The sequence below is a fragment of the Carya illinoinensis genome, chromosome 10, assembly GCF_018687715.1.
Source record: "Carya illinoinensis cultivar Pawnee chromosome 10, C.illinoinensisPawnee_v1, whole genome shotgun sequence".
NCBI classification, from domain to species: domain Eukaryota; kingdom Viridiplantae; phylum Streptophyta; class Magnoliopsida; order Fagales; family Juglandaceae; genus Carya; species Carya illinoinensis.
Window position 1 is genome coordinate 20882306 of NC_056761.1, and position 26702 is coordinate 20909007.

General features: G+C 39.5%; 4 protein-coding genes across 5 annotated transcripts; 3 read left to right on the forward strand and 1 right to left on the reverse strand.

Annotated features, from left to right (window-relative positions):
* Positions 1 to 4495: 4495 nt before the first annotated feature.
* On the forward strand, positions 4496 to 7920 carry LOC122279930 (cell number regulator 6). Of its 2 annotated transcripts, XM_043090838.1 has the most exons (5): positions 4504 to 4924; positions 5894 to 5957; positions 6170 to 6334; positions 7127 to 7192; positions 7322 to 7920. In XM_043090838.1, exons 1-5 carry the CDS (start codon positions 4632 to 4634, stop codon positions 7517 to 7519), a joined length of 786 nt encoding a protein of 261 aa, XP_042946772.1. In that variant the 5' UTR covers positions 4504 to 4631; the 3' UTR covers positions 7520 to 7920. The 2 variants fall into 2 exon arrangements, with proteins under 2 accessions (XP_042946773.1, XP_042946772.1); XM_043090839.1 differs by lacking the exon at positions 6170 to 6334 and having other exon boundaries at positions 4496 to 4924.
* A 5158-nt stretch (positions 7921 to 13078) lies between these two features.
* LOC122278527 lies at positions 13079 to 13744 on the forward strand. The gene is made up of 2 exons (XM_043088707.1): positions 13079 to 13332; positions 13375 to 13744. Exons 1-2 carry the CDS (start codon positions 13079 to 13081, stop codon positions 13742 to 13744), a joined length of 624 nt encoding a protein of 207 aa, XP_042944641.1.
* A 3758-nt stretch (positions 13745 to 17502) lies between these two features.
* LOC122278528 lies at positions 17503 to 17901 on the forward strand. The gene has a single exon (XM_043088708.1). The coding sequence runs from the start codon at positions 17503 to 17505 to the stop codon at positions 17899 to 17901; it is 399 nt and encodes a 132-aa protein (XP_042944642.1).
* A 4215-nt stretch (positions 17902 to 22116) lies between these two features.
* On the reverse strand, positions 22117 to 25514 carry LOC122278529. Its single transcript, XM_043088709.1, has 2 exons — positions 22750 to 25514; positions 22117 to 22671 (listed from the first exon to the last, which is right to left on the reverse strand). Exons 1-2 carry the CDS (start codon positions 22816 to 22818, stop codon positions 22117 to 22119), a joined length of 624 nt encoding a protein of 207 aa, XP_042944643.1. The 5' UTR covers positions 22819 to 25514.
* Between the last annotated feature and the right edge of the window lie 1188 nt (positions 25515 to 26702).

Below are 26702 nucleotides of genomic sequence, written 5' to 3' on the forward strand. Positions count from 1 at the left end.
CCTAGAGATTTCAAATGTACCATTTGCTGAAGAGCTTCTTCAATTTCTGCTCTAGTGAAATCCTGGCCTATTCTTTCATTCATTTCCCCTATCACTTTTGCTTCTACTATCAAGAGATACACTTTTATATCTTCTTTTGATGGATTGGAGGATATAAATAGATTATCAAAATAATCCTTGACAACTCCTTCAATCTCAGCTGTTTCAGATAGAACCCTATTTGGAGGATCAATAATCAACTTGATAATGTTTTTTCTTCTCCTCTAATTAGCATAATTATTAAAGAACTTTATTTCTATCCCCCAATTGGTACCAATTTATCTTTGCTCTCTTTCTCCATTAAAGATATTCTTGCTGAAACAATATACCTAGCCCTCATTGAAATTTCTTGATTGAGCCCCTTCATCAGCTTGTAAAAGATTAAGGCTTGGTTTGGATAGCGAGTTTAGATAAGATTAGTTGAGATAGTTTTTGAATAGTAATGAGATATTTGACTTGAGATGAGATGCGTTGGAAATAATTTAAGTTAAAATATTTTATAGGGTTTTGGGAAAGAAAAGAGAAAAAGTTGAATAAAAATATTATAAAGTTAAAATATTGTTACAATATAAATTTTTAATAATATTTTTTATGGGATTTGAAAATTTTGAATTGTTTTTGTGTTTTGTTTAGAAGTTTGGAAAAATTGTAATAATTAGCTAATGATTAAATAAAAAAATTGAAGATTTGAAATTAAAAAGTGTTTGTATTTGTAGTGTTTGGATATTGAGATTAGGCAAGTTTGTCAGACTTAGCTCTAATATCCTTCTCATTGTCCCTGAGTTTTTGATAACTCCATCTAGTCAGTGTATTGAAATATTTACTTAGCTTTTGCACTATATCCAATGGAGCATGCCTGGCAGCATCATTCAACCAATTGGCCCCTATGATTCTTTCACAATCTGCATCAGTAGCCCAGCTAGCTTCATACTTGAAAAATTTTACCTTATTCCGTGACCCTTAGAATCTCTCACTGAAACACAAAATAATTGGTTTTTGATTTGAGCTCTTGGAAACCATCCCCTCTAACAAAAAATCTTTATAAATCCCATACCACTGTGGATTGGCTACGACCCTATCAAGTCTGTCTTTTCTAAAAGTTCTATCTCTATACTTATTATTCCAAGTAAATTTGTCCCCCCTCCAACCAAGATAAAAAAGATTGCTTGTTGCCAATACATCTCTAAAATTGATCATTTGTGATTCATTTTGATTCCTACAGCCTTGCGTCTCATCTTGGTAAGTAATTGCATTGTAATCCCCAATAACACACCAAGCATATTGGTTGGAAGGTTTAAAAGCCAACATTTTCTTCAGCCTATCAAATCTACTTGTCTTTAATTTTGTCTCTATCAGGAAAACAAAATTGGGTTTCTTTTCCTTCACAATTAAGCAACGGTTTTGAAGTGTCTAAGGGTTCCCAAGTCCTTGGTAGTTCCAACTTAGTAGCATCATTGGAATTGGCGAGGCTGACTAGCAGCCTTCATTAATACGTTATCAACAGTAGCCACATTCAATTCTTACCTTCTTTGATCCCAAAAGCTGGGAATCTCCTTTTTCTTTAATATAACTAGTTCTGTTTGTGTTTGAAAATTTAATAATCAGGTCATCTGAGTTACCTCTTTCTTTGGAATGTCTCTTCCAGCTGCCTATAGTTTGGATCTTTTGGTCACTCTTCCTTTGTTAAGACACTTTGCCTATTTTGTCATTCTTGTTGATATTAACTTCTAAGTTGGACACACAGGTTGGATTGGCTCTCGGCCTAGACTCTTCATTGAACTTATAGGCATACCTTTTGTTTACTTGGTCCATCAAAAGATCATTTCCCACTTTAACTTAGGGGTGTACACGAAACCGGCAAACCGGCCGTGACTGACTTAGACCGGCCGCCGGAAGCCGGAACCGGCCGAAACCGCCAAGGAACCGGTCGGCGGTCGGCAGCGATTTAGGAAAACCGACGTTCGTCGGTTCGGTCGCGGTTTGAGGCCGGCTCAAACCGCTAAACCGGCCGACAACATAAACATATATATTTTTTAATTTATACCTAAATAAAACGACGCCGTTCCACTAAGTGGAACGACGTTGTTTGATTCTGTTATGATAAAACACATGTAAACGACGCCGTTTGTATTAAAACAAACGGCGCCGTTTTATCTATGATAACGAAAAAAAAAATAAGTAGAACGACGCCGTTGGATTTAAAACCAAACGGCGTCGTTTTGATCTCCTTCTTCCTCCTTCTTCTTCTTCCCCCGATTCACCTGAGTTTCACAGCTTCTCTCTCTCTCCTCTGTAACTCTCTCTCTCTACTCTCTCCGAGCACCAGCGCTGCTAGAGGAACCGACAACCGACCGAGAACCGCCGGAGTAGATACGGACGGTTTTCCTCCCCCCCATCGACCGGTTACGGTTGGTTGCTCCGGTGAATCTCACCTCATCGGTCGGCGTCGGTTTTACCCAAAAACCGCGCCGATGAGGTCGGTTTTCACCCCTACTTTAACTACAATATCGTTTCCTTTGCTTTTTGATATTTTGTCCATGTTTTTCTCCTGGATTTTTGTCTGCTTCCTTTCAAACTAGCCTCTGAATCTTCATTTTGGTATGTTTTTCCCATCACCTCCATTGCTTCTATTATTTCCCTATCATTTTCCAAAGTCCCGTGATTTCCATCTCCATATCTGCAAGAATAGAACTTATATCAAAGTTATCTATGTAAAACTTATACTTTTCAGTTTTTTGCAAGAATAGAACGAAAGTCAGCCGGACAAAGTTACACCCAAAATAAAATAGGATGTCCATGATTTGTTGTCGACTTGCTGGTAATAGAATAACAACTACATGCACGTGGGTCGGCTGAGAAAAGGATAGACCTCTCGGTTGGAATCAGAGACTTATCCGAATTAAAGAAAAAAACACAACAGCACATGTCCCCACCCACCAGATTGGGTCCTCTTTACTGCTGAATTTCACTTTATTTTTAGATTCTATTTAAACAGTAAATTAAGTTGAGATAAATTAAAATAAGAATTTAAAATATTATTTTTTAATATTATTATTATTTTAAAATGATTAAAATTTGAAATCCCCCGAGAAAAACAGAGCCACCAGCAGTGCCCAAGTATATCCCTTATTTTTATATCTTCCAATTCCCAACCCCACCACCACCACAAATTTCCACCATCCAACACGCTGCATGTGTGTTCATTTATATCGATTGGATTGCAGTTAATACAGCTCGGGGTCCTGCTGTTGCCCTCCATTGGAATTTGGATCAGTATTTTTAGAAGTTTTTTTATTCAAAAAATATTTAAATTTTAATATATTAATATTTTATATTAAAGTCTACACTATTTTCTCGTCATTTTCCATTTAATATAAAATATACGATATTTTGATTATTTTAAATTACATTGACAAATGGGATAACTAAAATCTCGATATTTTAAACTAAATTGATATTCACTTGAATTGGAAAATCCTAGAGGATTTTAATCTTACTTAATATTATATTTTTTTATTATAAAATATTAAAAGGATAAAGACTCTTTATCTTTCAAGACTCTTTATCTATATATATATTTTTGTTACTATTACTTCCCAGCAGGAATACGGATTTATTTGGATAAATGGATACTGTTGGGACGGATAAGTGCATTTTAAATATTTTTTTTTTGCTTTTCTTTTATTTATATCTTTAATATCTTTAAATATTTATTTTTTTTTATGAAAAATACATAAATTTAATAATATTTATTTACTTAATTAAAAAAATATTTTAAAAAATTCGATCAGCTATCGATATATTATCTATTCAAACAGCATTATCCTTTGACAAATACACGTTCTTTTCTAATTTTGATATATATAATTTTTTGAATTAAGAGGATAAAATAGAGCAAATGATTGCGTTAACATCAACTTGTGCTGTATGGCGTCTATTTTCTCAACAACTAAGGAATATAACTGACGACGAATAAAGAATGGACGCCTGTTCTTTTCCCAAATAATAAATTGCTCACTATAATAATTCTAATAAATAAAATAAATGACTGGATAAAATCATAAATAAAAAATTTATATTAAGTTATTTTTATGTATTTTTTTATATACTGATTAATTGTATTATTTTTTTAATATAAAATAATTATTTTAATAAATTATATCAATAAAATATATAAAAATAATTATATATAATAGTGATCAAATAATATGGACATGTGGCTGGGTTGGGTTGGTCATTGGTGGCCGCCGTCGGCCAAAATATGCCATTAATTTGGTGGCAAGTGGGTTTGATGGTTAAAAAAAAAATATCTATGAAACAAAAAGAAATAAAATAAATAGATTACAAAAATAAATAAAGTTATTGTTTTCCACGTGGCAACAGCTATAGCGTCAATAAAATAAATAAACATCTTCCGGTGGCGGCGGGTCCCAAAACTCTTTTTTTAACTCTTTCCTATCGTTTAGGCTGCAGATTACGATAAAGTAAAGCGCATTTTCGGAGGAAACCAAAACGAAGAAGCAAGACGAAGGCGAAGACGAAACCCTAAAATCTTGCTTCTTTGTTTTAACTCTTTCTGGCTGCTGTTGGTAATGGCAGATTTGGAGAAGGGAGAGTGGGTGGGGCGTGCGAAGGACGAGGCTGAGGAGGAGGAGAAGGAGGCTGAGGAGAAGGAGAGGCTTCTGGACGGAATGGCGGTGTTGGACTTCGATATGCTTTGCTCAACGGTGGCTTTGCAGTCTCAGCAAGGCAAATGGAGGACCTTTAACAGCCTTGGAGAAGATTTACAAGAAGATGGAGGGGAACTCGGCGGGGTCCTTAGGATGTGGGAGGGTGAAGTTCTTGACTGCTTCGAGGATCGTCGCATCGCTCTCGAATCGGCTTGGTGCGTGCGTTTCCATCTCTTTTTCTTTTTGTTCTTCTTTTGCCGTGATTCTATAGAGGCTGGGGCCGTTTGTTTCTGCGGAAAACTATTTCCCAGAAAACTTTTTGTTTTGTCGAGAATAGAGAGGAATAAATTTCCGGTTTGAAGAAGCTAAACTGACTTTGCAGCCATCAGATATTTTTCTTTCAGAAATCTTCTGACGGAAAGCGTTCCGAGGAAAAAGCGTTCAGATCATCTGGAACAAAATTAGTGCAGAAATTCAGGTTTTTAGGAGAGAGATTATTCAAGCGTATTATTATTAGAAAGGATGGGAACGAAAAAGAGATTTTTTTCTTTTTACTTGGAACATCTTATTTTTATTTTTATTTTTATTTTTTTAGCGCCAACTTTTACGGATTTCCTTTACGCTCGAGCAGAATCCTAGTAATTTTTATTTTGTCGCTAGGCTTGGACCATGAGAGGAGTACTCATGATTTTCGTTGGTTATGTTTTGATTTTCCCTCTTTCTCTTCTGGGTCGTTTAATTGTTTAGTTTGGAAACATAAAGAGTTAGCTCCATCCATTAATTCTAATCATAATTCATAGACAATTTTATCCGCTTTTTCCTTGTCTGCCTTGGTAATAATTTTTGGCACATGCTTTGCGTGACTACTACGCCGGATGGGCGTTGCATTCTTGCTCTTTTAGCTTATGGCTGTGTGGGAAAAAACAAGAAGATGATAAAAATGTTTTGCTGTTTGTACGCATAGTCTTTGCTCTTGTATATGTCCGTGTACTTCGGCTGCCAGCTGCCTATTCTTATGACCAATAAAATCCTGTTTATCGATAAAAAAAAGTGTTGCTGTTTGTGTTTTATGGACACATAATTTCTTTGAACGGCATAGTTGAATTTTCTTTGTTGTTTACTTTTCCAAACTAATATTCATAGTTTTATTACCCTTGTGGGTGACCGTGTATTTGACGTTGCAGTTGTCCCTGCTACAGATTTGGAAAGAACATGAGACGTGCTGGTTTTGGTTCTTGCTCTATTCAGGTAGATTCCGCAGCAATTCAATGGAAATAAAAATTCAAAATTTTTAGGATTCCCGGAGAGTGTGGGAAGTAATGTTGACGTTTTGATTTGCTTTGCACTTAAGCAATTAAAGTGCTTGACTATATTTGTTCTATATTTCACTTCTAAGATTGTTCTTGTGTTCTATTTGTCTTTTAATTACTCATCAAAATATATATCTTTTGATTTTATAGGGAGCCGTTTATTTCATCCTTGCAGTTGGTGCTCTTTTGAACTGCATTGCCTTTATTGTCACCAAGCGGCACTGCTTTCTATATTTGGCAGTTACTTTTACAATTTGTATAGGAGCATATTTGGGCTTTTTCCGTACACAGATAAAGAAGAGATTTAACATTAGGGTGAGCATTTTGTTTACCATTGTGTTCAATTCCTCATTCCCTGCCCACTGCTTCGTATTGTTGTAGCCCAATGTGTTTCTTTTGATATGTTAATCATATTTTGTCTATAAGTTTTGTGTTCTTCTTCAGATTTATGTACCATATTGCACAATGGTTTCTCCAAAATCCAACACGATTGCCACCATTAGTTGGGCTTTTGGTTGTCTCTAATCACATGTTTGGCCAAATCTGGCCAAAAATTCTATGCTCTTTGGATGAGCGTAGAAGGTTCTTTTCCACACCTTATTTCTTTGTGGGTCTGTTATGGTATTCAATGGATCTTTCAAGACTTTCGTAACTAGGTGTTCTCTTTCATATGCTTCAGTACACGTATTTTCTTGTTTCAATAAAACTTTATATTACTTCTAAAAAAGGATGAACTATGCAGTAGTTGTTAAGTATAAAGGGGGTCTGGAAATTAAAGGAATTGTGTTCTGCATGGTATTTTAGATTAATATTATTGCAAGTCTTTCACTATAACACATTCATAAAGAAAAATCCTTTCGTGAAGGATCTGTTTCTGTTTTGCTTTAGTTAAGCTCTCATAGTGGCAGAAATTTTATTCTCTCAGTGGTGTGTGATCAAGCTCTTGATATTTTGAATACTTTCCAGCTCTTCTTTGTTTCCTGTAATCTCGATAAACTATCAGCAAAATTTTGCTGCTTTGTCTATCTAATCCCAATTTTTTTTTTTGGTTTTCCTTTTCCATCTAATGAATGTTAATGAGTTTGTGGGAAACATAACTGTTTTCAGGGCAGTGATAGTTCCTTGGATGACTGCATCTACCATCTTGTCTGCCCTTGCTGCATGTTATGCCAGGTTCTCATCTTACAACACGGCACAATTTGATTGCTTCAGATAATTTGCATTCTGTAAAATGCTTTGGTAAAATTGGTTAAAACTCTTATATTCCTGGAGATTTATTAGTATTCTGTTAATTTGGAATAGGAGTCGAGAACATTGGAGATGAACAATGTCCAAGATGGAATTTGGCATGGTCGGGGTGACACAATATGCATAGGAGGCTTACATGAAGGGAGTAAAGCATTCTTTGAGCTTCATCAACCATCTCCTGTAACGATTATGTCCCCCGAACCCTGCAGCATGCAAAAGGGTACAGAGGGTAGTGATCACGTGTCAACTTAAGAACTTAGGCATTCAGAAACATTGGTCTGCCATTTCAATAATCGCCAGACCTATGAATTATGCTGACTTCCTATGCAATATCTTTCCCTAAAAGAGAGCAATGTTATGTAGGCTGCATGGCATATGCCAGTTTGTTTTCAGGACTTGGCAATTGCTTGCATCTGAGGGGAAAGGTTACCCGTTCCACCTTCAAAGTGCTGGCTTCGTTGATCTGCAATATTGGCTTGCTACGAGAAAAGTGATGCGGAAGGCTTGTAGGTAGGCCTGCAACCTGAGCAACCCGTTTAGGATTTGAGACTGACCCGACCTGCACAAATGGGTGTCCTAAACAGACACGACCCAAACAATCCGGGTCTGGTCGACCTGTTTTTTATTTTATTTTTTGTCTGAGGTTTCTTGCTCGCATCATTCTTCTGCTGCTTTACCTTCAACTATCGCCCCACCTAAAAAAAACTCCCAAGGAATTTCTCTAAGAAAGGGTATAACGTTTCTTCTGAAATAACAAAGAGAAACAGAACGGAAAGAATAGAGAACATCAACCAAAGAAGCCGAACCCCTCGTACTCAAGATTTGCACTTTAGAGTAAAACTCATTAAAACCAGAGAAGTCCGAGTAAAAGATTCCACTTTGACAGTACAGAAAAACGAAAGTAGTCATAATGTCCAAAGTGGAACTGTAAAGGATCCCGTCACTTTCGATTTTACTTGCACAAATGCCTCAACTAAATTCCCAGAAATATATAAAGTCTATATACCAAGTATCTTCAAAATTCTAATATTTCCTATATATATATTTCTCCAATTTCTCATTACTGGACAACCAACTCTGGTGGTGATTGGGGGCATAGGGTGTTGACAAATAAATTGCATATTGCCTGTAGACAATGTCTTGAGCATGCTTATAAGAAATGAGTAAATTTTTTTTGTTGAACCGATTTTATGAGATAAGATAGGCTCATATATTTCTTCATGGTATTAGAATCTGTCATAGGACGAATGGGTGCCCAATTGCTTATCTTGTGACAAGAACTAGAAAAAATATTAGCCTACACTTGAGGGAGGGTGTTGAGAAATAAGTCCTACATTGTATTTGGACAAGATTTTAGACATATTTATAAGTAATGAACAAATCTCTCTTATTGAACCGGTTTTATGAGATGAATTAGGTCTGTAAATTTTTTCATAAGAACAAAGTCCCTCCCACCAAACACGGGACATATGACAGCATCATCAAATTTTCACCAATAGTGATGTGTGGTGTTAGTCGGGGTGGTCAACAACATACGTAAGCTAGGTACTTGAGGAATGTTAGTACAACCAATGTTAGCTTTCGACTCTTGTCCAATGAGAGTGGAAGATTTAGAGATTGAGAAGAAAAATTAGACATCATTGTGCTTCCTGAGTGCTTCTGTAGTGGAAGCAAGAACCTTACAAGAGGCTTTGCCAGTAATTCGCCCACCTGAAAATAACCATAAAATCAAAGAGAAGTGGCAATGGTGTCATGACGAACAGAAGTGGGTGGGGGGGGGGGGGGGGGGGGGGGGGGGTGGGTTTGGGGGGCTAGCTGTCCAGGGTTTCATATGTAGAGAAACGTGGGCTTAAGTTTTGGGTTGCCTAATATTTAGCTGGTTGTATGGGTCGAACCCGAGCATTAATTCAAACTGGCTTTTTGGTGCGGGTCGGGTTTCGCTGGAGGGCCAAGCCAATCGGTTTCCTACACAGTTTTACTTGTAGGTGGATGTACATAAAGCAAACCACACATATATGTTGGTGGCAATTTAAGAGTGATTCCTTGTTCTCTAATATGTTTTGAGCAATGTTACCCTTCGTTCTGTATTTTATCATATTTAGTGGTGTCAGCCAATGTAATACATCTCAAATGGTTTCGTAAGTCAATCACCTAGATGGAAACCAATTTAAGGTTTGACATATTGTCCAATACGACTTAGAATGATAAATCATAAAATGAAGAACAATATTTCTCAAAATTTTAAGGTTTAATTCAATGGTAGCTAATGCCATTGTCATCGTTAACTTCTGTTTGGTGGATCATCTATCTTTTTGGGTTCCTTTGACACTCTGTTTATTTGGTTGGGACCATGAGATCATGACATTATTTGCAATGATTCTTTCTTAAACCCCCTAATTTGTATTTATACAAAAAATCCCATTAGTCGCTTGAAATTAGATTTATTTCCTCACACATTGTTATGAGTCTTGGAATTTGCAGTTTGTGGTGTTGTGTTTGTAGCTAGTGTCATCACGGTCAAATTGGATTGTTGTTTTGCCTTGAAAAGTACTATAATATAAGCCCCCAATTCCCTTAGGCTTGTGTTTATCGGTATCTTGGCAAGGGCATTTTGAGCAGTGGGGTGCATCCTAGTTGGTTTTCTTCCATCTCCAAGCAAGATAAACTGTATAATCCTCGATTTTACTGCTAACACGTCGTTGGTGGAGATACCTGCACTAACATCCGGTTGTTGGGGGTAATTCAAGACTATAAAATGCAAGTGAGAAAGCTTGGTTAAGAGACATAAGTTTTTTGTCCACTTGGATACCACAGCCTCAAAAATCTTTCAATTTTTGAGATTAACTTATTCCTCGCAACCTATGAATGATCTCATTGTTATCATATGTAATAATGTTAAGTATATAACAAAAGGCTTTGCTCTCCAAAAGAACATTTAACAGGGTTGCATGAATGGGTTTGGTTAGTATAGAATGGGAAGATTCAATCTAGTGACTTCTTTGCGCGACATGATCTTTTGCATGACTAAGACGTTTGTAAACATAAACATGGTTGATATTTAAATGATATGACTCAAATAAGACTAACTTGACTTGAATCTATGTTGAGTTTGATTGAATTGAGCTCAAGCGCCATGTTGAATGACATGTTTATTTAAAGCCCCTAAACATGAAAATGATGAGAATATGAAATAGGGGATCTCAAGCTCTCTTGCTCTCTACAATCTGAAATGAAGCATGCCTTGCAATTTGTAAAAATGTGAGAAATTGAGATGCAAATAGTTTCATTTGGGAATATAGGCACAAAAAGACAAAAAACCCACACCATAGCTCACTAATTTACTTAGCGCAAAACAACCATCTAGAAGTATGGAAGGACAAGAAAGTAACTTAATGCATCATAGTTTAAGAAAAGCTATATACATCTATATGCAACCAAAATTAAAGCGCCGCAAAAGATTTGGCTGCAAAAGAGCATCTATATTGTAGTGTTATATATATGTCAGAGAAACAATTGAAAAGGGAAGAAAAATGAAAAAGAAAAATAGAGTGATGCTAAGCACTTGGTCAATGCATAGTATAGAGCTTAATCCGTGGATTTTCACTAGGGGTGAAAACTGACCCATTCGGCATGGTTTTTGGGCAAAATTGAAATCAAAACCAACTTAGGTACCAGGGAGAGATACCAATCGAAATTGCTGATGAAGGAGGATAAAACCGATCTCCATCGGTTCGTCAGTTCACATCGGTTCATCATTGTGGTTTCAGTTTACAAATTGCAACTCGCAAATCACAAGATTCACAACATAAACTCAAAAGATTCACAACAAAATATCAAAATATTGAAATCACACTATCATAGAATTAAGCCACAACAAAAAAAACTAGAAAATTAATCGCTACCTCAAACAAATCGGAGATGGAGCTTTTAATGACACAAATGGATGAAACAGCACAAATGGATAGGGAGAGAGGGACCGCAATGGAAGAAGATCCATGTTTGTTGTAGAGAGGGATGACAACGCAAATGGAACCATGGAGGGTTGCAAAGTGAAGTGGAGAAGAAGAAGAGGGATGCTACGAATTGCAAAGTGAAGTGGAGAGTGAAGGCTGCGAAGTGAAGTAGAGAAGAAGAAGATGGATGCTGCGAATTGTGAAGTGAAGGGAGAGGGGAGGTTGCGAAGTGAAGTGGAGAAGAAGATGGATGCAGTGAAGTTTAAACCCTAGGGTGAAATGGCGTCGTTTGGCTTAATGCTGTTTCATTTATTTATTTTTATTTTTTTAAATAAACTCCAAACATTAAATGATGCCATTTCACTCATTTAAGTGAAACAATGTCATTTAACATAGGTATAAATAAAGAAAATATATAACGTATTATGTTGGCCGGTTTAGCGGTTTGAACCAGGGTCAAACCATTGTCGAACTAACGTAGGTCAGTTTTGAAGAAATACCACCGTGCGTCGACTGGTTCACCACCGGTTTCGGCCAGTTGGTGGCATCGGTTTTTGTACACCCCTAATTTTCACTTTGCTTATCATCACAACTTGCAAAGAAAAATAGTAAAAAGAAAAATAAGGCATTGTTTGGATAAGAAGATGAAATGAGAAATTCTCAAAATTTCTTTTTCAAACATCACTCAAATATCAAATATTTTTTAATTTTTAATTTTTTATTCAATCATTACCTAATCATTGCAATTTTTACAAACTTCAAAACAAAACACAAAAATCAATATAATTTTTTCAAACTTCAAAAAAAAAAAAAAAATCAAATAATTTTTTTACAATACAATATTTTTATTCATTTATTTTTCTTTCATTTCTCAAAATCTAATAATATATCTTCACTCAAACCACTTTCCTAATATTCATAGATCGATATATTTATTACTATTTACAGAATTCTAAGATACTTCAAGTGTACAAATGAGCGCTAACAATTTATACTGCATATATATGTTAGAGTAATTGAGAAACCCATACTCACTAAAAGGATTTGATTTCCACATATAGAATGATGAAGATAAACATGGTTGATGGAAGGGATCTTTGGTACCTAAGGGCCCAATACGTCTGTAAACCCATCATACCTGTAAGCCTAATAGCCTACAGCGGCCCAGGCATAGGTTTTAACTAGATAACACTGCCACTATATAAAGAAGGGATCTCTCCAACTAATAAGGAAAACTGTTGGAGATATACTCAAGGAGGATGGTTATATTTTTCTTTAATACCTCTATAAATAGCTTCTGGGAGGTAACAAAGATGGACTGGATTTTACTTCATTTTCTACATGCGCTTACCCTTATATTGTTATTCTAACTTTGGCATTGGAGTGTTCACAAGGCAACCAATACCACCCCTTTATTTATTGCAGGTCATCCGTATAGTTGGTAGTGTGAAACACGTCCTTAACAGTGACACCGTCTGTGGGATTTATGCAGACTCCAGAGTGATTTTCACATGCCAACTACTACGTGATCACAGGTAATTAGAGATCCAAAAATGAGCACAACAGAGATGGAAGCAAGATTGGTGGATGTAGAGGACACAGATTAAGGAAGGCAACAACTTTGGTAGAACAGTTGCAAAAAGAAAATGAGGAGTTAAAACGACAACATGCTACCATGCTGCCGGTTAACCATGAACAAACAGAAGGCGAGAGAGACGCCCACAATATGGGAGGGGCCAATGCTGAGGACCTAGAAAAGAGGAAATTGCATGATGAACTTAAAAGTCTCGTTAATATGTATGATGAAATGGCAAAAAGGTTAGGAGGCTTTTGATCCATAGAGCAATTACTGAACCGGATGGATCTTCCTTATAGTGATGAGGTGATGCCAGTACTGCTCCCTCCTAGATTCAAGGTCCCTCAGATTGACATGTATAATGGATATAGGGATCCTGTGGATCACTTGGAAAACTTTAAAGCATATATGACCCTTCATGATTTTTCGGGGAAGGTGGCCTGTCGAGCCTTGCCCCTGACCTTGAAGGGAATTGCGTTAGGTTGGTTCAAAACCCTACGCCCAGGGACCATCAATAGATTCGAGGAGTTAGCCAAGTAATTTTTGACTCAGTTTATGGAAAGTAGACGCTGCCACAGCCTAGCGGCTTATCTTTTGACCATTAAACAGAAGGAGGGGGAGAGCTTGAAGGCATATTTGTCAAAATTTAACAAAGAGAGGTTGACCACCGACGACCAAGATGAGAAGATCACACTTGCTGCCTTGTTAGGAGGCATATGGCCTCGAAGTCCATTCATAACTGAGCTGGTTAGAAAAACTCCCTCTACCCTGAGGGAATTCATGGATAGAGCTGACGACTATGTCAATGCAGAAGACATGCTACAGGCATTGCTAGAACCAAGGAAGCAAGAAATGAAGCATGACTCCAAAAGTTCAAATAAGGATAGGAAAGCAAGTTCAAACAACAATGGCAGGGGGCGTGAAAGACACTTTGCCCAACGGGAATGAGGCCTAATCCATAATAACCTAAGTGTACAAGAGAAATCGAGAACTGAAAAGAAAGAGGCTCATTCAACCTCTAGAGGTCAATGCTATTACATATACCATCAATCCGATACTTATTGGAAAAAAGACTGTTCGAAAATGAAAAAAAGAGTAGTTGAGTTAGTAGGAAGTGAGAAACTTGAACGGATGTTAGCAGAGCGTGTAAAAATAGGAAGAGAGGAAGGGCGTGGATGCACGCCCAGAAGGAGTAGGAGTGTAGAAAGGCAATGCCAAGATAGAGAATGAAGGCAGGACACTCCTCATTTGACACGGAATCAAGGACAAGCTCATTTGGGAGAAATATGAACCATCGGAGGGGGATTTGCTGGCGAAGGCACAACAACATCAAGTAGGAAGGCTCACGTCAGTTAGGCTAGGTACCAAGAAGTCTACTCGACAAATAGACCTTCCAAGCATCCCAAACTTGGAACCCCTTCCATTATTTCCTTTGGAAATGAAGATTATGAGGGTGTATTGTACCCGCACAACAATGCCCTGGTGGTGACGTTATTATTCACCAATTACCTAGCCAGGCAAATATTAATCAACAACGAAAGCTCTGCCGACATTTTGTTTTGGGAAGCCTTCATTAAGATGGGCATTAGCTTGGATAGGCTACGACCATCACTCACCCCTTTAAAGGGATTCTCAGGCGAGGTCATCCAACCAGTAGGCGCCATTACATTACCGGTCATGGTGGTTAAAGAAGACAACATGGCCATGACAAGGACAGACTTCCTAGTCATGAAAGCCCATTCATCATACAAAGCCATTTTGGGACGATCAACCTTGAATAATTTGAAGGCCGTGACCTCCACTAACCACTTGAAGATAAAGTTTCCAATAGAAATAGGCATTGGAGAGGTAAGGGGGGAGCAGATCCTAGCAAGAGAATGTTACATACGAGAGCTCAAGGCCTCACACCATCAATCTTGATTGTCAAAAAACCAAGTATTAAACCACCACCACCTCCCCTCACCCTCAGTAGTCAGGATATCCAAGTAAGAGATGAAACTAATCTGATGCAAGCGGAGGCAAATGAACCTTTGGAGCTTGTGATGCTCTACTCAGATCGTTCGAATACCACAACCCGAGTAGGAACAAGGCTTGCACCTGAATACTGGGAGGCATTGAAGCACTTGTTAATCGAGCATGGAGATGTGTTCACTTGGAGCCACGAGGAAATGTAGGGCATTGACAATGAAGTTGCAGAACATAGACTATGTGTTGACCCAACAGTAAAGAAGGTACGACAAAAGAGAAGGACTAGAGAAGTGCGTAGCTATAGCAGAAGACATTGACTGCCTATTGACAGTAGGGTTCATCAAGGAAACCTATTACCCTGAATGGCTGTCTAATGTTGTATTGGTGAAAAAAGCAAATGGCAAGTAGAAAATGTGCGTTGAATTCACGGATTTGAATAAAACTTGTCAAAAGGATAACTTTCTACTACCAAGAATAGACAGTATTGTAGACGCCACAGCAGGGCACTGGGTGTTGAGTTTCATGGATGCCTATTCGGGCTATAATTAGATCCGTATGAATAAATCAGATGAAGAGAAAACAACTTTCATTACCAATAGAGGCCTTTATTGTTATCGTGTAATGCCATTTGGTTTAAAGAACACAGGGGCTACATACCAAAGACTGGTCAATTAGATGTTCAAGCAACAAATTGGGAAAACAATGGAGGTATACATCGACGACCTATTGGTGAAAAGCAATGAGCCCTCTCAGCACCTGGCTGACTTATGAGAATCCTTCGGGGTTCTTTAAAAGTATAAATTGAAGCTAAATTCGTCAAAGTGTGCCTTTAGAGTAAACTTGGAAAAGTTCTTAGGCTTCATAGTCTCAAAGAGTGGGATTGAGGCAAATCCAAAAAACATTGAGGCCATAATAAACATGAAGCCACCACAGAACATTAACGATGCTCAACGATTGGCAGGAAGGATAGCGGCCCTAAACAGATTTGCGTAAAGGTCCACAGAAAAATGCCTACATTTCTTCAGAATCTTGAGAAAGGTCCATGCATGGAATGAAGAGTGTAACGAGACTTTCCAAGAATTAAAACATTACCTATGAAGCCCACCGTTACTAAAGTAGCCCAACATTGGGGAGGTCCTATATGTGTATGTAGTGGTATCACCACACGCTGTCTCAGTGGCCCTAGTAAAGAATGAGGGCACCGCCTAAGCACCAGTATGCTATGCAAGCTGTGCACTCAAGGGTGCTGAAGTTAGGTATCCAAAATTGGAGATGTTGGTGTTCGCTTTGGGGATAGCTGCAAGAAGGTTACGCCCATGCTTTCAAGCCCACCCTGTTAAAGTAATGATTGAGCACTTATTTGGGAGAATACTACAAAAGCCAAACTTTACAGGCAGAATGGTTGCATGGTCTATAGAGCTTAGTGAGTACTACATCGAGTACATACCAAGAACTATGGTCAAAGGACAAGTCCTGGCTGACTTTGTGGCTGAATTCACAGGATTCCTGGAAGAGGTTTGGGCTACGCCCCACTTGCGACCATGGCAAGTTTTTGTTGATGGGTTAGCTTGTCAAGCGGGTGGAGGAATAGGAATCTATATTATTGAAAAGAATAGTAAGGAACACTATTATATGGCAACCCTCACATTCAAAACCACCAATACTGAGGCAGAATACGAAGCCTTAATTGCAGGGCTTCTGGTAGCTAAGGTGCTGGGCTCGAAAGAGGTCGAGGCGAAAGCAGATTCTAAAATTGTGGTTAACCAAGTCACTGGAGCCTATGCCATGAAAGGGGAAAAATTGAAACTTTATCTTGATAGAGTATGAGAGATCCGTGACCAGTTTACTTATTTTAGCCTAGAGCAAATACCCAGAAAACATAACATCGTGGTTGATAGGTTGGCAAAAGCTGCCTCCTCAAAAGAGGAGGTTAGACTCCCATGGGAGGTTCATAGAGGAGTGATAGATATTCTAGCAGTTACGACTCCTATTTTTCGCTTAGAATAACCTACGCTAGAATGGGCAAAAGAAATCTCCCACTATCTAAACACAGGCAAGCTCCTTGATGGAAAGGAAGTAGCAAGGAAAGTCAAACGGAAGGTGGCATGGTTTGTTAGAGTGGACGGTACACTCTACTAACGAGGGTTCGCCACCCCTCTACTAAGGTGCATGAAATACATGAGGGCATCTGTAGAAATCACTCAAGAGGAGGATCACTAGCAGGAAAAGCACTACGTGTAGGCTACTACTAGCTTAATGCCCTCAAAGACACCACACAATTTGTGAAAAAATGCATCAAATGCCAACTCTATGCTTTAGTCCCACACTGCCCCCCCAGAGAAGTTACTCTCCATCATAGCCCCATGGCCATTTATGCAATGTGGAATAGACTTGATCGGATTGTTTCCAGAAGGAAAAGGGAGTGTGAATCACATTATAGTCGCCATGCATTATTTTACAAAATGGGTGGAGGCGGAGCCATTGGCGACCATATCAGCAAACGCCGTTACCAAGTTTTTATGGAAAAATATCGTCTGCAGATTTGGGATCCCTCATAGTATAGGATTAGACAATGAGAGGCAATTTGATTTAGAGCACTACAGAGGATGGTGCAAGGAACTAGGAATTCAAACTAAGTACTTGTCACCCGTCCATCCACAAGCTAACGACCAGTCGAATTCAACTAATAAATCCTTGCTTGGTATCCTGAAGAAAAAATTAGCAGAGATGAAAGGATAATGGGATGGAGAACTTCCAGGGGTATTATGGGCATACAGAACAACCGTAAAGACCTCAACAGGAGGATGCCATTCGCTCTAGCCTTTGGCAGTGAAGCAGTCGTGCCAGTAGAGATAGGCATGCCCACACACCAAATACTCCATTTCAACCAAAGGGAAAATGGCGGAGTGTTAGAAGAACGCCTCGACCTTTTGGAAGAGAAGAGAGTGGAGGCAGAGGCCCAAAACATTCTCCATAAAAGGAAGACAGAGCACTACTTCAACAAACGGGTGAAACCTAGATCTTTTAAAGTGGGCGACCTTGTTTTCAAAGAAATAGGAGTGACAACCCAGGATGAGGGGAAGCTAGGGCCACGCTGGGAAGGGCCATACATAGTGATAGCCAACCTTAAGCCATGATCATACCCCTCAAATTGTAATATCCCGCTCCTTCTCTCTCTTCTGGTCATGAGTCTCGTTCTACGTGTCGAATCTTGATGACGTATTTTTAAAGATATCAAGTGATTTCTAAAGCAAGTCTAGTGTTTTAAAACTTTCGAATATTTTAATTGTCTTGAAAATGTTTATATGGCCTATTTCCAATTTTATTAGACTAAACTTGATTTTAAGTAAGACAATTATAATATTTTTGAAGAGTTTCAAAAATAATATAATTGTAGAAAATCATTTTAATTAAATGATTTCAGTCATTTAAAAATATTATGAGATTTAAATTATGTTGAAAACTCTAAATTTATTTAAATGGTTTTATTCTCTTAAAATAATTAGTAAAATTTCATCATTTATTTAATGATGAAAGAATAGTATTTAATAAACTAAAGTTGAGTTTAAATTAGTATTAATGTGTTTATATATTTAAATATGCCCTGAAAGGAGAAGGAAGTCTGGAATGCCAACAGGCGCCTCTTATTGAATAGCTTATTCAATGAGTATTCTCAATATTATGCCTTGAAGAGGACTCGAACCTCCACGCTCTTTAGCACGAGATTTTGAGTCTCGCGTGTCTACCATTTCACCACTAAGGCATCTTGAAAGTCACTCGTATTCCATGAATATGATATCTATCTAGTGTGATGTATGGAATATATGACAAAGGTGGAGTGTTAGAGTATTTCTATTGATTGGTCATGTCATATAGGCTCGAGTCGGACATCCAATTGCTTCGATTTGAATTATCTGGAGGATGCCTTATATATTATATCAAAAATATAGACAATCAAACCTATTATGTTTAATTCCCTATCGTTGGATTAGATTGAGAACCCTAGGATGAAGGGCCTGGATTAAATACCCAAGCCTCTAACCTTTTTTCCTCACTTTTCCCTTTCCTCTCTTTCTCCTCCCTTAGCTCATGCGTACAACCCCTTCCCCAATACCCGATTCCCTCTCTCAGCTCACCCAAGCCACCTCTGGCTAAGATTGGCCGCCACCTCACACTAGTAACCTTCTCTCACGCCAGCGAATAGGATCCCACCCATGACAGCTCCTTCTCCCCCCGGCAAGCAGCTCCCCCTCTCCATTTCATGAAACCCATATGGGTTCCCCATCGCACACGGTGCCGTTGTCGACTGGGCTCCCTACCGTAGCCATCGACGAACTCCCCTACACTTTCTTCCTCCCTCATGCAGTCTCCCTCTTTCCCCTCCACTGCACACACACACGAAACCATGGGTCTCAAGACCCACGCTGTCGTACACTGCCACCACGCCACCGCACCACCACCAACAATCACCTCCTTTCAATGGCAATCTTCCCCAGCCATCCCCATGCCCAGCCGAGGTCCCTACCCTTCTCACTCTCTCCACTATCTCTTGGGTCTTCCATGACCCACGACTTAGATCCGCCACTTTGCTACCTTCTCCTCACCACCATAGCTCCACTTGACCTCTCTTAGCCCTTCATGACCAGCTGGCAACCCCGTAGCTCTCCCTCTCCATTTCCTTCACCCATAAGCCATGGCCCAGCCCTTGAAATCCACGACCCCACTGTGCTTTGCCACCCCAACCACCATGAGGCCACCATGAACCTCTCAAGACCACCCTAATCCTCCCTTAAGCCCAAACCACCACCTTACGTGGTGGAAAGCCACCATGCAAGGTGGATAGCCACCGTACACGGTTTAGCCACCACATACGACACTTCCAATGTCTTCGACCATGACGGGTAGCAAGCAACCCAAGGCCCACGGGTTAATCCCAACGATAGGATAACCCTCTCTCACTCGTTATTTATATTAGATGTTGGTTGGTTGATTGTGGAGTTTACTGTATAGTGAAGTGTTGGGTGTAGTTGTAGACTGTGCTATGAATGCTGGTGTGGGGTGTGTATTGTAGTAGTGATGTGTCATAGTGTTGTGAAAGGAGTACATGCGGTACGTACTCCATGTTGTGTAGCAATGCACCGTGTGGTGTGCATCATAATGGTGTATGGCATAGTGTAAATGGAAGGGAGTTCACATGAAGTGTACTTTGTGTAGTATCATGATGCACCAGATGGCGTGTCATGAAGGTTTTGATGGCATAGTTGAGGAGTGTAGAGCGTGTTGTGTAGTGTCGGGAATTGTGGAATAGTGTCTTGAAGTAGTTGTCATGTGATCCTGTCAAAGTGACGAGTGTCGCGATGTAGCTTGGGATTAGTCTCGGGAATGAGGTCTTGTCATGTAAGTGTTGTGATGAGCTTGTAAAGGGCTGGGAAGTAGGAAAGTCATGCTGACTAGGTTTGAGTAGAAGTTGGTATTGGAGTATAGAGCTTGTTTATACAAGCGGGAGTTCAATGGATTGTATATTGATCTTAGGTGATAAAGGGCTAAAGTACATGTGCATTTGGTGAGACACATGTGCTGACGGATTTATCATATATAGTGGGTAATCTGTCTTAAGCATGGTTATATGATGTTTAAGTCTCATAGTTAGCTTAAATTCATGTGGCATGTATGGATGGGAATGAGGATTTAGTGTGGGTTAGGATGCATGAAGGAAGTGATGAGCATGTTGTCTATGATTGGGATGCATGACTTAATCGGTCTGAGTCATGCTTCAGAATGTGGTTAATAGGAAGAGTAAGATGAAAGTCTTAGTGTCTTAACCCTAAGATGAATCATGGAGGTTCACTTTAGTGGATAAGCACTTGAGGTAGAACATCGAGTTTGAAAGAGGTAGTGACCGTAAATGGGTCCCGAAAGTTTTAGCATAGTAAGGGACACGTAAGGGCCCGGGATAGAAGGAGAGTGTGTCTGAGTGAAATGTAGTTTGTGTTTCTAGTTTAGTTGCTTGTGCACTAAATAGAGAATGACGTTAAGGTTATGTGTATGCATGTAGGTTATCATCTGACACGCACAAGAATGGACTGCATGAAATGAGTATGGCATGGAGTCCAGGTAAGTATTATGTTCATACTCTTTTAAAGTTTTCTAAATGATAAGAAATGAAAATAAAATACTTTTCCTTTACGATGCTTTATGAAACAACATGAATGATGTTTTATGGAAGAATGCAAAGTATAAGCTTTCTTTTTCTTTTGATAGAAAATAGACATTATTTCATTTAAATGAAACTGAAGTTACAGTTGTGACTGATAAATATAGGGAAAAATTCAGATTATAAGGCAAACTACTCATTTGTTTAGGGCTCCCTTGCACATAAAGACTCCCGGTGCAACCAAATGGACGTGGAGGTCAACATACCCCATGACCCCATACTTAGCCACCAATGATGAGTCAAAGACTCACGGTACAGTGAAATGGGAGTGGAGGTTAATGGACCCTACGACCCCCACACTTGGTCATCAGTAATGAGTTGTGGTGCAGCGAAATAGACACGGAGGTCAACAGACTTCACAACCTTCATACTTAGCCACCAGTGACGAGTAAAAAACTTGCAGTGCAACAAAATGGGCATGGAGGTCAACAGACCCCACGACCCCTATACTTAGCCACTAGTGACGAGTCAAAGACTTGTGGTGCAGCAAAATGGGCGTGGAGGTCAACAGATCCCACAACCCTCACACTTGGCCACCTGTGATGAGTCAAAGACTCGCGATGTAGTGAAAGGGGGGTGGAGGCCAACAGAACCCATGACCCCCAATCTAGCTACCAAAGACCAGACGACCTGTGTACAAACAAGTGGTATTCTTTCAAGACAAAGTATTTAGCAGAAAAGGAAGTACCAACCAAACTTTAATAGCATTAATGAAATGTCAGCATCCAAAAACATTCCAAATAAATTTACATGCCCAAAAGATAAAAGATAAAATCTGAAAGTCAAAGAAGGAGGAGCTGGCAGAGGCTCAGAAGATGACAAGGGTGGTGAAAAGTTCATAAAAGCATCAAGCATACTCCTCCAACCCAGGGAATCAACAAATTGAACAACCGCAAAGGGGGGTTTTTTCTCGTCCAACTTTAGTTACCCTAGATTAGTACGAGGGTAAGCCAACAAATAAGCTTTTAAGTGTGCTAAACTAGCACCATATCCATACCCAAAGTCTCGATCTCAGACCACCTCACCTCTCAAGACGGTTAACTCAACCTCAAGTTCATCAAGCCATGCCTTATGCTCCCTTACTTTCTTGTCCAGGTTAAACACGATTCAGTTCTGCTTATCTTTCATGGAGCTCCTCCTATGATCCCTTACTGACAGATAATTGAAGTCTGAGCTCCCACTGGGGGGCTTCATGTGACACCTTGGTTTGAGAGAGCTTGAGAGAGAGTTGCGTGCGACCCTCTTCTGAGGCCGCCAACACCTGTGCACTTTCTGAGCAATGTTGCTTCAACACCGCCAACCGTTTATGAGAGGATTCAAGCTCCTTCTTAGCATCACTCACTTGGGTGCGAGCTGACTCGCACTCAGATAATGCCAACTGTAAGGCAAAACTTTGCTTGGCGTTTAGGGACCCGAGGTGGAGCAACTCACTCTGGAGATTAGATGCCTCCTCGCAAAGAAGATCGAGCTTGCATTCAAGGGATTGGACGTGCCCATTAGCTTGACCAAGATAGTAGTTTAGCTCAGCCCTCTCAGTCAAGAGCTTCTCAACGTGGCAAGAAAGTTTGGTGTTTTCAGCCACTAGACGAGTGATCTCCTGCCTGGTGAAGATGGCAAACTTGTGCCTCTCCCTAACCTCAAATTCCATGTTGTGGCGATCCTTGATGACCCAAGCCACCAGACTATCTACGCCCTGCAAAATGAACCAAAATTAAGAGGAATAACAAGCTGAGAACATAAGGGAAAGGCAGCGAGATAGATAAAGTCATACTAGCATGAGGAAGTCCTTTAGGCGGTGCAACATCTCCATCATGGCCTCATAAGGGGAAGAAGTACCCATTGATGACAAGCTCACTTCCTCCACTCTGGTAGGGTTGCCCTCGGTATTAGTCCTTCTCAAGGGATGTAGTTCAGGTACAATAGTGGGGCCATGGTTTCTACCCCAGGTGTGACTGCCATGAGGGAAATTTCTATCTTAGGGGTGGAAGTAGCGTGAGCTGGAATGGCAGAGAGATCTTGCTCACCTTCACAACTATCAATCTCTCTTTCATCTTCCACTCTTCTATCATTCCCCAATGCCGGGTCGCCATCTGACAACTTACCACCCTCCCTAAGGGTCAAAGCCTCCAGGTCACCACCAAAAGATGCAGAATTGGAAGGAATAGAGAACCGTTCATTATCTAATGGAGGGGTTACGCCTTTCAAAGTAGTTGAAGGTAAGGTATTGGGGCTTGCAATTTGGCCGGTGCCAATGGGTGTCAGGAATTGTGATCCCAGCCAAACCCATAGAAAAAACGTTAAAGATGTCAGAAGGCGTAGAATCAAGAAGGGATGGGAAATTGAAGGCGTCACCAACGGGTGGCTCATCACCCAAAGTTGCGGGGTTGAAGCCTCCAGGTCACCACCAAAGAAGGAAGGAAAGGAAAAGAGACCCGTTCGTTATCTGAGGGGAGGGTCATGCCCTCGGAAGTAGTGGAAGTTAAGGTATTGGGGCTTGCAATCTGATCAGTGCCAACGGGTGTCACCTCATGAATCGTGATCCCAACCACACCCATAGAAAAGGCATTGAAGATGTCAAAATTGCATTCACCATCAGAAGGTATAGATCAAGAAGAGACAGAGATTCGAAGGTGTCACCAATGGGTGGCTCATCATCCAAAGTTGCGGTCAAATCCATGAGGGCTTGGCTCATAAGCTCGTCAAGGTCTTTTAGGCATGGAGAATCGAGCTACGATAGGGGTGTGTTAGATACTTTCCTCAAGTGATTTGGTGCAACACTTGAACCAACAGTTTCATTAAGACCCATGTCAATAGTCGCCTCTTTCACAACTTCAGTTGGGCATCTGGTAGGCCTCTCACTATCCACTTGGTGAGATCATTTGGTAGGGGTTTTAGAAGAAGGCGATGAAGCAGACCTCTTCTTAGAAGAAGTGTTCATCGCATTTAGCTTTGGGTCCTTTACATGGGAATGGTCAAGCATAACAAAAAATCTATCAATGTTGGACGGCGACAGTAACTTGTCGGTCCATAGGGAACTATCTTTGGTTTCGTTGTCTTTGTTTTCCTATCATGGTCCTTGGCCCAATTCAGAATTGTGTCAATGCATTCTAGTTCATGACCAGTAAGGTCAATTAAAATGTGTTTGTCATCAGAAATTTTTCCCTAGTTGGCTTGAATAGGGAAATCAAGGATGCTTTTCTCAAAAGTAGGAAACTCCCAACCCTTCCCACCAAGAAAGAAAAACTTTTTGTTCCCAGATTTAGCATGAGAATGGCGGGGTTCAAAGGCTACCAACCTTTGATCATTTGTTCGAACACGAAAGCTACAGATATTACTTGGCAATTGGTTCACATAATAGAAGGAAAAGAACTCACGAGTTGTCAAATCGGGGTGCCTTTCCCCCAAGGGCTCTAATGCCATGCGAAACACTACGTAGGAACAAAATAGTACACGCCAACCATGTGGGAAGATTTGGGTAAGAGAAATCTAAAGAAAGTGGAGAACATTGACCATGGGGTGGTAAAATGGAAGTCCTAAATCGCTCGTCAGGGCACTAGTAGTGAGGGCCACACACCCAAAAAAATCCTTTTTGTCAACAGCACCAGCATCAGTAGGGGGAATCAATAGTTCCACAAACTTGAGAACGCGACAATTTGTTTGCAAGTTAGTCAATTCCTTAGTGGAAATGGTTGAGTGTGAAGAAATCCTTCGAAGGAAGGGGTTGTTTGGCCTTCAGAAGATTTAGCTTCTGGAGGAGAAGAAACCCTAGGAGGGGTCTCCATTATAGAATGAATTAGGGAGGCACTATGGAGAGCCATTTCACAAAGAAGTATAGAGAATCACAAAAACAAGAAGAAGGTAAAGAGAAAAAATCTAAAAGAAGAGCTCACCGAGGACTTTTTCAAATGGCAGCAAACCAAGAAAGAAGGAAAGGCAGTAAGCAAAAAGAACAATGGTGATGTTCTGAAAGGACATTGGGAAGCTGAGGGGTTAATCGTGTACCGACGGTTAGCACTATTAGAAATGAAAAAGAATGAAAGTGGGAATGGTTATGAACATGTGTCATGACTCTAGCGGGGTGTATCCAATTAAAATTTGAAGAAGCCAGTGGGGTGAATTTTAAAATTATCACTTGTCTGAGAATAGCGGGGTAGAACAAATTAATTTCCCACGTGTACCACGAAGAAAATTAGTAGGGTAACTGGAAGGGATCTTTGGTACCTATGGACCCAATACGTCTATAAACCCATCATACTCGTAAGCCCAATAGCCTACGACGGCCCAGGTGCAGGGCGTTAACTAGATAACACCACCACTATAAAAGGAAGGGATCACTCCAACTAATAAGGAAAATTGTTGAAGATATACTCATGGAGGATGATTATCTTTTCCTTTGATGCCTCTATAAATAGCTTCTGGGAGGTAACAAAGACGGACTAGATTTTACTTCATTTTCTACATGCGCTTACTCTCATATTGTTTTTCTGACTTTGACATCGGAGTGTCCCTTAGGCAACTAGTGCCACCCCTTTATTTGTTGCAGGTCATTTGTGTGGTTGGTGGTGTGAAACATGTCCTTAACAATTGACTCAAGCATCCCAACAAAGATGAGATAGTGATCAAGACACCGATCATCGATAATAACGATCCGCACTTAACAATAATTTTATGAATTTGCCATGTGTTTTTTTTGAGAACAAAATGAATTTCATGCTATGTTTGATGTAACATATCGAGGAGTGTTAGAAATAATATCTCATCTAATTTTTATTTAAATGGTACTTGATTAGTACACAAAACAACCTTCAATGTCTACTTTCCAAAGTAATTAACCATGAATTTAAACATTTTAAAGGTTAAATATGAAAAAAAAAAAAACTTAATTTGTCTTTTTCATTACTAACGTTTTTGCCTTTTTTCTCTATTAAACGACATTATCCGTTATGTCATAAATGATTATAAATTTAAATAACGTTATGTGATAAATGATTACAAGTCTAAATAATTGGAAAGGCCATAGAATTTTAAAGGTTAAAAATACTTTTTTTTTTTTTTTAATTTGTAACATTTCATCTTCTTTAATTTCATGTATAATATTTGTCTTATTTTTTATAGATATATTTTCATTAAAATTAGTAAAAAGAGGGGGGGGGGGGGATCATGCATAAAAAAATTACACAATTAAGTTAGAAAATAATTTAAAACTTTCTCTCAAGTAGTGTAAGGTGTGGTTCTCTTGCTTGAGGAAGGGAGTAGTCTCTCAGATTTTTTATTCTTGAGAGTTTGTCTGATGGAGGAGGATGATCTTGCTAAATGTTGGGAGGGTCTTAAACTCTTTGAGGAGGAACAACAGGTCTTCCACTTACCTACTGAGGGAGTGAAAGACTCTTGGATAAGAGGAAGGAATTGTTTCATTGGTTTAGTGATGAATGAGAAAGGAATCAACAAGGAACCATTTAGAGTGACAATGGCACACGTTTGAAAATTGTAGGAATGTGTGAAGTTCAAGGAAGTAGGGCAATATCGTTTCTTTATTGAATTCCAATGGGCTTTTGATTAGGAAAAGGTCTTAAATGGTAGATCTTGGTTCTTTGATAGAGCTCTGATAGCAAGCCAAGAAATGGAAGGAAGTATTCCCTCGAATATTGTTAAGTTTTTGCGTGAACCTTTCAGGGTTCAGTTACACAATCTACCTCTAGTGGCCATGTTAGAGGGTGTGGGAGT